Below are 12,305 nucleotides of genomic sequence, written 5' to 3'. Positions count from 1 at the left end.
AGGAACCGCAGGGATGCATTGGCTCCTTCTGGGAGTGGCGTGGGGCCGGGGCAGGCAAGGAGTCTGTCTCAGTCCTGTTGCGCCACCGACCGGGAACCGCTCGAGGTCTAAGTTCCATCTGGTGGGAGTCTGCACCCCAACCCCCCCTCCCAGAGCCAGCACTACCTAACCCCTCATGTACCGTGTAGCCCCTGCCCCAGCCCTGCCCTCCTCCCAGAGCCAGTACCCCCCCCTCCTGCACCCTGAGCTCCTGCCCCAGCCCTGACCCATCCTCCCAGAGCCAGCACCTCATACCTCCTCCTGCACCCCAAGACTGCCACAGCCCAGAGTCCCCTCCCATACTCTGAACCCCTCAGCCCCAGCCTAGAGCCCGGACCCCTCCCAAACCCCAACTCCCTGCCCCAGCCGGGTGAAAGTGAGTGAGGGTGTGGGAGAGTGAGCAGGGCAGGACTATGGGGAAGGGATGGGGCTGATCCTGGGTTGCCCTTAAAGTGATCTTGCCAAAAAGTGATCTTGACCATAAGAAGGTTGGAAACCACTGTTGCAGAAGTACAAAAGACCAGAGATGCGTGGTTTTTCTTACAACAATCAGCAGTTCAATTTATTCCACTGCCAATCTACTAGTTTAGTCTTCAGGGTTATTTTGATTTTTGGGGTGGTTCTAAACACACATTTGGTATGAATTTAGTGCTTTCATCTTTGGAGAGGTAGAGTCTTATTTATCAACAGAAGAGGCCAGCACAATCAGAAGCAGAATGTTTCCTTCTCACTGCTCCACCAGTGTGTCTGACTAGTTCCATCTCCAGAGCCATTCAGTCCTAGCTCTTTCTATCAACAAGGATAACAACTATGATGGCATTTGTTGCATCACAGATACCTGTCCGCAGTGAACTGGACTGAGAGCAAACAGTTCTTTTCAGACAGGCATCCAAGAGCCATTCATCTCACAGTAGTTATAGCACTAAAGAATAACAGCAAAGCACATGTTTAACAAATACGTTCCGTATACCCATATTCAATTTCCAGTACCTTTGTGAGGATAGTTTTGCCATAGTTCTTTGTGCTGGTTAAGCCACTGTTCAAATAGATGTTTTTTTTGACAGCTTGACTATAATAAGCTATAGAAAGGAAGATGGAAGAAAGTGAAATTCCTCATATAGCACAAGAAAAGTAACTGAGTTTTTTTCAGATTTTTTTTTTTTGTTTTTTAAAAGATAAAACCATGTTTAGGAAACCTGAAGATTCTCCCCAGTCTTTGACTTTGTAAATAAATGACTATAACATTACAGCACTCACAGGCTTATAAACGAGTCCCCTTCCCCCAATTTTTGCAGTGGGGAATCTGCAGTCAGAACATAAATAAATGCATGCATTAAAGACTGCGAGGCATTCATATACTCAAGTAATGAGGGCCACATAAGTACTTAAGAGATAGATGTTGGACTCCCTCCCATTGTGAAATTTAGCAGGCCACACCTGTTAAGAACTGCTTCTTTCCAGAGCAGCACATGAAGATTTTAACTGCTCCAAATGGGGCCATGATGGCTTTCACTCAACCTATTAATTCAAGAAACTTAATTGTTCTACCCTATCCTATTTCCCCTTTTTGTACGCAGCCTAGGATGCAGCCTTCAGTTCCATTCCTAACTCACTCACTAGGGAACATTTAAATGACACACATTATGCCACCTTCAATTCTTCTACAATTTTCTAACAAAGTAGAGATATTTAACCCACAATTAGAGGTGTGTTGGGCCGGGGGGGGAGAAGGAAAGTATAACACTTTGGGCAAATTCCACCATGGGTGTTAGGCCTGGGAGATCCAACATAAGCCAGTCCAAGTGTTCCCATATCGAAATCTTGGTATGTAAAGAGATGAGCAAGGCACACATGAGCTGCTTTCTCAGCTATATCAAAGCTAAATTGCTAAAAGGCAAAAAGCAAGCGTTAGAAAAATCTGTAATATGTATGGTGAAGAAATTCAAAGATGAAAAAATCATTTAACAAGCCAGGTATTTTCCAGCTCCAGTTTCTGTTATACTAAATGAAGAAATCTGCTCCATCCCCAGATCAGAGCAAGATAGTTCTTTCATATATTCCAGTACTTAGTCTGGCCTAGTTTTAAATATCACCTCCTGCCAGAGTATAATCTACAGTGTTAAGATTCTCATTCGTCAGCAACATCTCATGGAAAGGAAAAAACTATTATAAGGCCCATCTTTCAAAACAGCAAATGCTTGGTAACAGCCAGCATTACAAGATTTCATTACAGAATGCCTTTAATGACAGTAGGAATTTGCTGCTCTCATTCATGCTGCTGAAAAGGAGCAGAGCTGAATCCAAACTCTAACTTTCTCCTTAGCTTCTCTGTTCAATGTAGGTGGTGACCCAGAGCACACTTTCACTTGTGTTTCAGCAATTTAGGGAATCATTTTTCTGGCATCCCAAAACATGCCAGTCACTTCAGAAGAACAAGTATGGAGAGGAGCGCACAATCTTGTGTTGAAATGGCACTACCAATGAGAGCAACAGATAGATGAGTGGGGAGGGAAAAGATAAAGGTGAGGATAAGATCACATGGATCCTCAGTAAGGCATGTCCACTTCTGGATGGTTGGCATTTTCTGTTGATTCTCTTTCTTCCCCTAGAACAGTGGTTCCAAAACTTGTTCCGCCGCTTGTGCAGGGAAAGCCCCTGGCTGGCCGGGGCAGTTTGTGTACCTGCCATGTCCACAGGTTCGGCCGATCGTGGCTCCCAGTGACCACGGTCCATTGGCCTGGAGCAGTGAACCGCAGTCACTGGGAGCCGCAAATCAGCCAAACCTGCGGATACAGCCGGTACACAAACCGACCCGGCCAACCAGGGGCTTTCCCTGCACAAGCAATGAAACAAGTTTGGGAACCACTGCCCTAGAAGAACCTTGTAAGCATCATTGCAGAAGCAGGAGTTAAGAGGGATCTGAATGAGTCAACAATGCTCATGCTTAGTGAGTAGCTTCACGATCTTACTGCCAGCCCTGCTCTGCCTCCTCTCTTTCCCATTTATAATCCCATTGTGGTGGAGACATGTCAATAAAGTTGTGTGATCTTCTGGGAAGGGGACATGTTCTTATACTTTTGCAAGATGACTAGTACATTCTGGGAGAATTCCAAATATAACACGTTAACTTTACTAAAACAAATAAAACCTGTATGCTATCCAGAAAGGCCAAGACATTTGGTAAATCTCGTCAACTGGATGGCAACTTAGAAAATGAAACAGCATGGAGAAATTCAACGTGTATGAAAGAAACAAGTTCAACTATACAGTCACACATTAAAAGAGTATCTGAGCACCTCACAATAGGACAGTATTGTTAGCTCAATTTTACAGATAAGAAAATGAGACACAAAGATCAAATGTCTTGAGCCAGGTCAAGCAGGGAGTCTGTGGCAGAGCCAGGCCTCCTGAGTCTCACGCCAGTGCTTTAACCACAGAGCTGCCTTCCTGTCTCAATAACCACAAAATCATTTATATTTGTTTTGCACTTAATAATTGTATTCTGGAAGTAGATATTTTTTATAATGAAGCCTCTTGCCATGAGCCTGGGTAGAAATATCATAGTTTTGTATTCTTGTGATAACTACACATTGTGAAGAGGAAGAAAAGCAATTTCATTTGCAATCAGAGACTGATCTTGGATGGCAAATAAGTAATTCTCATATTTTCTTTTTAGGTAAGACATTGTATTTGAGAAGCACAGCTTTACCTCCAGCAGGGTCTTCACCTCCCAAGCATCCTTCTCTTCATTTGGCTGATTTTTTGCCATGTTATAATGTTTTTTCCCAGGCATCACAACACTTGATTCATTGTGGACAATAATCTATATTCAAGGGTATATTATAATTAGAATAAGGAACTGTAAACAATTCAACAAGCTGAAGAAATAGGCAGTGAAGCGCCAAGTGCTGCAATTTTAAAGTAAAAATGTTACAGCCAAGGGAAATTTTTCACCCTTCTAAACGATGGCCAAAGCACCTAATTAAAATGCCACCCTATTCTAGATTTAAACTTACATATTCCTAGTAGTGAACTCTTGACATCTTAATTAAGATAATGCCATACACTTTGACCCAAATATAATTACCACTAAACACATTAGCATCATTACACTAAGTTAAGTTGCACATCACAAGTTTCCATTGTATCCCACTAAGATATTCATTACTCGGTCATAAAAATTCAGGGTTCAAATCCGGTAGAAAAGGTCCCCAATGCACCTCTGCTTTAATTTAACCGAAGAAGATTTACAAGGATTCCTATCTTTAGAAATCTAGATGTGCAAAAAGAAAACTGAGAAGTTTTATGACTAAAAGCACATTTGTCATGTTTAGGCTTTTCTGACTAGAGAGGTAGTTAGCTTGCAGTGTGGCATATGTTTAGTTATGTTACAGTAAACGGGAGTAACACTGGGCTTTTAAAGTTTATACTGTAAATAATGGCCATCAGAACCTTTATTACTCAGGATGACGACAAGAAAAGAACATAGCTTGACTCTCAGCTCCCAAGATGAACTTTAAGAGCTGGTTGATAGAAATAGCTTGTAAACTGCATTTGATATGGAAATCATCAACACACAAAGCCAGACCCCATATAGCCATTTTTACAGTCACTTTTCAGAATAAAAATGCATTTTACATGGGAGATAAGTCCCAAAAGTTTCCGGGAATTCAGAATTAAGGTTCCAGCAACAACACAAAACCTATTTTATAGCATTTTTGCCTCATCTTTTGTCACGATTACTAAGGCTCCGGAAGTCACAAGTAATTACCCAGAAAGTCATGGAAGGGCGAAAACATGGGGGACCCCCCCCAAACACTGTTTTTACCATTAGAGGCAACTGCAGTCACCTAAGACAGCGTTGCCTGGTTGGCTGAAGGAAACAACATGCTGACTATCTGATTGCACTGGCCTTCCCAATTGTGGCCTGTTTCTACACCTGACATTTTCAGGCTTCAGGCACAGTACTTTGAGATTAGCAAACAGAGAACTGTGTCAAAACAGCCCTTCCCCTCAGGTTTGAACATCTAGTTGGATTACGCTTAAAGAGGCAATCTAAGATCAGATTTGTCTAAGTTTAGCAAGACCACAAGTAACCAAGTCAAAAAAGTGAGTTAGATGTCATGACTACTTATGAAAAATCATCTGCTTCAGTGTACACAACACAGCATAGCATGCCCTCTTTAAAACCCACTCTTATGATGCCTACAAGAAATTAGCCCACTAAGATTTCCATTTATTATAAATACATTATTCAGCCACTCAGAGCTCTAATTTTCAAGAATTACTACATAAACTTATTGATGTCACCCATCTCCTCCAGTCCCCACAGTGACTTGTTACCCCCAGCACCATTCATTGCATCATGTCTGAAATTAGTTGCTACTCTTCAGAAGAGGAATTGTGGCTTTTTACCTGTATTGTATGTCACTTCGAACACTTCTGGGCTCTGTCAGATCAACACCATCACAACTGGGTATGTGACAACATTTGCACAGTAGTATGTTTATGAAAGAACCATACATTTTTCAAATTTAGCAAAAACAAAACAAAAAAAGTTCTGCAACAGAGATCAAATGTGCCAAATCTCAGCCTGAAATCTTCTCCAACAGCTGTAAGTGTCTGATAAAAGATGGGCCAAGACAAACTCGGCTGTGAAAATTCCTAGGATGATTCTTTTAAGGGGTTACTTATATGATGAAAGTAAACAATTTATAAGTTTTGATTATTGGTATTCCGATTATTTGTATTCTGATTCCAGACCCCACCCTCCAAATGTATAATAAATATTTTTTTAAAAAATCAGAACTTATAACATACAGAACATGCTCTAATGCCAAAGATTCACAACTCTTTGCATTGACTCCGTGAATACCTGCTCTATTTGTATGCCGTATCCTTTCAAGTTTCCATTGTCCCAAGAGGTATTTCGATAGATGTCATCCACTCTGTCTATTAATTCAATCTGTGCATAGAAGGTGAACATAAACCATTATTTAGATCTAAATTCTTATGTAATATAGTCCAAAATATCCCAAAAAAGTTGTAGCGTATGTATCTATGAACACCCATTTCAAGTCAAAACTGCACCTCATAAAACACAATGGACAAATACACTGTTCCAAAAACATCAGAGCAGTGGTCCATCATGTTTTACAAAGTTTTCCATAGTCAAACTGTAGCAAACTCTGCCATTTACCATTATTTTGTATAGTGGAGTGGAAAAGCAACATAAGGTTAAGAATAAATCATCTTGGTAAATACTTTTATGCATATGCTAGCATTCCACTATCGCTTTAAAAAAAAACAAAAAACAACTAGTAAGTATAGTACCAAGTGATCTTGGTGTTCAGGGTCTCTCTGCTGGTCAATAAGCTATTGCTGTCCTCCTCAGTACATTTGGTGCTGGGGCTCCAGAGCACCTGTTCCTCTCTCCTGGCTCTTTTGTTCTTTATAGCCCAGGCCTCCCCTTCCAAGCAACATCCTTCATCCAGAAATTTGCATGTCTGTTTCTACTGAACAGCACCTCCATATTCACCCAGGATGAACAGCAGGGTTGTTGGTTGGTTTTGGGATTAGGAGGGTAGGGGAAGAATAGAATCATGAGAGCATAAGAAATGGCAGTACTGGGTCAAGAAAGGTCCATCCAGCCATAATCCTTCTACCGACATGGCATGCCAATGTACAAGGGAGTGAACTAACGGTCAATGGATCACTGATCTCTCTCCTGCCATCCATCCTCTTGCCTCTGACAAAAAGAGGCTAGGGAAACCATTCCTACCCATACCTGGCTAACTACCTTAATCGGACTTTATCTCCATTCATTTATCAGTTTCTCTTTAAACCCGCATAGATAGTCTAAGCCTTGTGGAGGGCTAGCTCCACAGATGGGTTGGAAGCATCTGGCATCCTTTTAAACTCAGGGTTGTGATTCCAGTCCTTGGGGGCCATATTAGGATCCTGGAAAAAAAAAAAAAAAAAGTTGGGGATTAGTCCTGCTTTGAGCATGGGGTTGGGCTAGATGACCTCCTGAGGTCCCTTCCAACCCTGATATTCTATGATTCACAACCTCCTCAGGCAAGGAGTTCCACAAATTGACTGTGTGCTCTGTGAAGAACAACTTCCTTTTATTTGTTTTAAATCTGCTGCCCATTAGTTTCATTTGGTGGCCCCTAGTTCTTATATCATGGGAACAAGTAAATAACTTTTCCTTATTCATTTTCTCCACATCACTCATGATCTTATATACTTCTATCATATCCTCCCCCACCCCCGTCTCCTCTTTTCCAAGCTGAAAAGTCCTAGCCTCTTTAATCTCTCCTCAGATAGGACCTGTTCCAACCCCCTAATCATTTTAGTTGCCCTTCAATCAAGAGCATTTCAAATTCTTCTAACAGTAAAACTGATTTAAAAAAAAAATACCTAGTGATAGTGATACTTGAAATGTCCCTCCCTTACTCCTAGCCGAGTTTAGAGTTTAAGGCATTTTGTTTGTAAACAATTATAATGTCATTCTTTAAGATCCATTTAATCAAATTTTGCTAGCATATTAGAAGCAAATGTTTCCCTATCCACAGAGACTGTTCCAAGAGAGTTTCTTCTAGTGAAATGGACTTCTTCCCTACAAATGAGCTGGCCTTATATGTGATCACATTTGTTATTTATTTTGGCTACAGAAGGAGTCAAAGAAGCTAACAGGAGCAGGCCCTTCCTCCCATATACGTTATCTAAGCATTTCTACAGCATCTACCTTTAAAAATGAGAACAAAGAGGATCTAGGGAATTATAAACCTGCTGGCCTAACTTTGACACCTGGAAAGATATCATACCTAATATTAAAAACCATTTTGAAGCACTTTGAGGAGAGCAGTTATAAGGAATGGCCAACATGAATTTACCCAGAGCAAATCATGTCAAACCAACCTCATTTCCTTCTCTGAGAGGGTTACTAGCCTAGCAGATGGCAGAGGGAAGCCATAGATGTGATTTATTTTCATTTCAGTAAAGCTTTTGACACTCTCATAAACAAACTAGGGAAACGTGGTTTGGATGGAATTACTACAAAGTGGATGCACAACTGGCTGAAAAACTTTACTCAGAGAGTAATAATCAATGGTTCACGGTCACACTGGGATTACATATCAAGTGGAGTTCTGCAGGGGTCTGTACTGAGTTACATACTATTCAATATTTCATTAATGAATTGGGTAATGGAGTGGAGAGTCTGCTTATAAAATTTCCAGATGACACCATGCAGGATAGGGCGGCAAGAACTTTGGAGAAAAGGATTAGAATTCAGAATAACCTTGACAAACTGGAGAATTGGTCTGAAATCAACATGATGAATTTCAATAAAGGCTAAACAAAATGGGGAGTAGTACTGCAGATCTGGATGCTACAGTGGATCAGAAAATTAAATATGAGCCGACAATGTGATGCAATTGTGAAAAAGGCTAAATATACGCCCCAGAATTATTAATAGGAGTTTTGTACGGTAATCAATTTCTCTTCATGTCCACTGAAAGTAGGACCAGTAGTAGTAGGTGTAATCTGCAGCAAGGAAGATTTAGGTTAGATTATACACCGCTACCCTGATATAACAGGAATTCGGATATAACGTGGTAAAGTAGTGCTCACGCGGGGGGGGGATGGGGGGGGGACACGACAGTGTGCTGCGCACTCTGGTGGATCAAAGCAAGTTCGATATAATGCAGTTTCAGCTATAACGTGGTAAGATTTTTTGGCTCCCGAGGACAGCGTTATATCGGTGTACTTAGCAAGCTTTTCCTAGTAAGGACAGTTAAGCACTAGATAAGGCTTCCAAGGGGCACTGGGGAATTTCCATCATTGGAGGTTTTAAAGAACAGGTTCGACAAGCAATTGTCAGAGGTGATCTAAGTATATTTGGTACTGCCTCAGTGGAGAAGAATAGATTAGTTGACTTCTCAAGGTTCCTTAGGGCCCTCTATTTCTATTATTTTATCTAGGCACCAGACATGGATTATAAAGACAGCGAGGACTATCCACAAGGTCAATACATGGAACTTGAGTGGATCTGTTAGTAATAAGGAGCCAGTCTAGGTTGCAAAGCATGGACACTAACATGTTCTATCTCATCTCACAGCAACGAGATGAGCTACAGTGGTGTGCACCAACTGTAGCATCTTTAGAGCAAGTTACAATAGTTCAGCCTACAGGTGACACTCGTCTGTTCTACTTATCTTAACTACAAAGTTGCAAATGGCAACTCCATACTAAGCTACTATATTATCTGAAAGAATGTGTTAATTGTGCACTAAGGCAGAGGGGAGAATATGGTACACCCTGTAATATACTAGCAGCCAGTCAGGAGCTAGGCAGGTAGGAAATGTTAGAAGTTACACACCTTGTACAGTAATGATAGTTCTTCAAGATGGGTGTCCCTATGGGTGCTCCACTATAGGTGTGCTTGTGTCCCTGCACTGCTGATTGGAGAACTTCAGTTGCAGTGTCCGTTAGGCCCACACATGCTCTGCCTCCCCTTGTGCCCCGCCATGAGGCTAGTCAGCATGCATGGGCTAACCCCCCACTCAGTTCCTTCTCTATCGCAGAATTATTGACAAGGACTCCGAAGCAGATGAGAGGTGGGTGGGTTGTGGAACCCCACAGGAGCATACATCTTAAAGAACCATTGTTACTACACAAGGCAAGGAACTTCAAGTATTATCCCTCTGGGTGCTCCACTGTAGGTGACTCCCAAGCAGCATCCCCACAGGAGGGCTGGGACTTTGGAGTTGGGTCAGTTACACATGACAGCACAGTTGAGCCGAAGATGGCATCGGAGACGGAGTCCTCAGTGATCACAGTGGACTGTCACCCATGTCACCGTTCTACAGATCTCGGAGACAGGGACATTCTTGGAAAAGGCGATGGATGAGGAGATCGACCTTGTGGAGTGTATATAAACAGTATCTGGAGGGATCATATTGTGAGCTTGGTAACATTGTCTGATGCAGTAGGAGACCCACCTGGAGTGTCTTTGGGCTGATACTGCTGAGCCCTTCAATCTTTCCGCAATAGAGAGGAAAAGTCTTGGGAACTTCCTGAAAACCTTCATCCTGTCCAGATAGAACGCTCGGCTTAGCCTGACATCTAGAGTGTGCAGTATAGTCTCCCTGTTGTGTTGGTGAGGCTTGGGATAAAAGGTTGGAAAATAAAATATTGATCATGTGAAATAGGGAGGTTATCTTGGGAGTGAATTTCAGGTGTGGTCTGAACGTAACTTTGTCATGAAAGAATATCATGTAGGAGGGATGTGCCATCAAAGCTGCTAATTCTCCTAGCCGAGGTGATTGCTATCAGGAAGGCTATTGTTTTTGCTATTAATTGTCCCTCCTGAATAATGGATTTGAATTGGTTGTGGCCATGAGGGTATGCTCGAGAACCCTGCTGTTACCAGCTACTGTAAAGGAGCCTGGGAGTACTGTGATGCCAGCTCATCAGGTTTGCTATGCAAGCCCTGACTGAAGAGCGGGAGAGCATGTCAGGGCAGCAGGGAAGACTCCCATGGCGGTTGAAGACTCACTGCAGAGGTTCCAGCACTGAGAGGAGACGAGACTCCGGTATGTCCAATACATGAAGGTCCCCAGAGTTTCAGAATTCTGGTGGTACCGACTGACTTGATGCTGTTGGCAGTGCCCAGAGGGAATGGAGATCTTGTCCATATAGATCGCTCTCGTGCCCAATGAGGCATCAGTGGTGGTACTCATGTAGTACTGCATACCAGGAATATCGTTTTAGAGGAGTGCTTACTCCTATCCTTATCCCTTGGTGCTGCTGACTCGATGCCCGTGCCCATCGGGTTCATGGACTTGTCAACAGTACTTGCCACAGAGGACTTTCGAGAGTCATGGTACTGGTTTGAGATGGTCTTGGTGCCGACAGTACTGAGGATAGCCACAAATGCTTTTCCGCGTGCTCTGTATCTTGGGGCTCACTATAGACTTCCCGCTCTCTTTTTCAAGGATTAGTAAGAAAGATCAGTGGGGCTTATTTCTTCAACCCATAGCCTTCAGGTATTGAGGGCTGTGGGGAAGACTCACGTCTGCCAGGTGATTTGTGGTTGGGTCTGGAAAGCTGCCTCCATGAAAATAATCTTTCTGAGCTCTCTGTCTTTATGAGACCAGGGCCTACCTGCTGGCAGAGATCACGCTTTTGTTGAATGTAGCCTTCCCTGAAGCCACAAACGCACAGGCAGTGCTTGTTTGTGACAGGGATAGTTTCTTTGCAAGAGAGGCACTTCTTGAAGCTCAATGAACCACACATACCGTTGGAGGAACGGTCCCCAATGAGGGGGGGGAAAATAGTCTTATTTTTTAAATTTTCAGGGGGAAAAGAAGAAAAAGGGAAACGGCTACAACTAAGAACTAGGAAGCTGACTACAGAGATGCAAATCAAAAGTAATGGTCCCAACAGACTGCGAACAGCTCTGACTCTAGCCAGGGGCAGCTGAGAAGGAACTGATGGGGGGGGTTAGCCAGCATGTACTCATTAGCCTTGTGACGGGACACGAAGGGAGACAGTGCATATGTGGGCCTCAGAGACCCTGCTACCGAAATTCTCTAGTTAGCAGTAGACACAAGCACACCGAGGGCCGATGCTTCCATTTAGGTGGCTTAGGCAATTGCCTAGGGCACCAGGATTATTGGTGGGTGGCATTTTGCCGGAGGGGGCTGCAGGCGGCTTCGGTGGAGCTGCCGCAGTCATGCCTGCGGAGGGTCCGCTGGTCCGCGGCTCTGGTGGAGCTGCTGCAGGCACCACTGCGGCAGCTCCACCGAAGCCGCGGACCAGTGGACCCTCCACAGGCACGACTGCGGCAGCTCCACCGGAGCCGCGGGACCAGGGCGCGGTGCGGCAAAATTGCCATGCGCCTAGGGCACTAAAACCCCTAGCGCCGGTCCTGAGCACACCGAGGGACACTACTTGAATAAGAATCATCTGTTGCACTCATGTTTATTCATACAATGAGTATGGGTGGTCTTATTTTGATATTTCTTTAAGAACTGCATATTTTTCTTATCACAGAAGTTTATCAGGTTCTTCCTGATATTTCTAGCTGGTTAGAAGGCAGAGATGTTCTAGATTTGCTATAAATAACTATGCGGTAGACTGGCTGTGAACTACTTATCCTTTTGGACAGATGTGTTACACAGCTGGAAAAATATCCTGTACTCAAATAGTCACTGTTGGTAGATTTTAAATGAAGAGCTTCACAGTAAACAAGCCAA

General features: G+C 43.1%; 1 protein-coding gene across 4 annotated transcripts in view; it reads right to left on the bottom strand.

Moving 5' to 3' along the window:
* Positions 1-12,305, bottom strand: part of ADAM17 (ADAM metallopeptidase domain 17) — a 443,735-nt gene that overhangs the window by 393,721 nt on the left and 37,709 nt on the right. For all 4 annotated transcript variants that reach the window (XR_012655481.1, XM_032777454.2, XM_075063687.1 and 1 more), the window contains exons 7-10: positions 5,915-6,004; positions 3,749-3,862; positions 1,782-1,926; positions 1,030-1,118 (exon numbers count right to left, since the gene is read on the bottom strand). Coding sequence is in view for 3 of the 4 variants with exons in the window: in XM_032777454.2 (XP_032633345.1) it covers positions 1,030-1,118; positions 1,782-1,926; positions 3,749-3,862; positions 5,915-6,004 (438 nt within the window). In the remaining variant the exon portion in view is untranslated. The remainder of the gene's footprint in view (positions 1-1,029; positions 1,119-1,781; positions 1,927-3,748; positions 3,863-5,914; positions 6,005-12,305) is intronic.

Source organism: Chelonoidis abingdonii, chromosome 3 (genome assembly GCF_003597395.2).
Source record: "Chelonoidis abingdonii isolate Lonesome George chromosome 3, CheloAbing_2.0, whole genome shotgun sequence".
Taxonomy (NCBI): domain Eukaryota; kingdom Metazoa; phylum Chordata; order Testudines; family Testudinidae; genus Chelonoidis; species Chelonoidis abingdonii.
The sequence above is the reverse complement of the archived record's forward strand: the minus strand, read 5'-3'. Positions and strand labels throughout refer to the sequence as shown.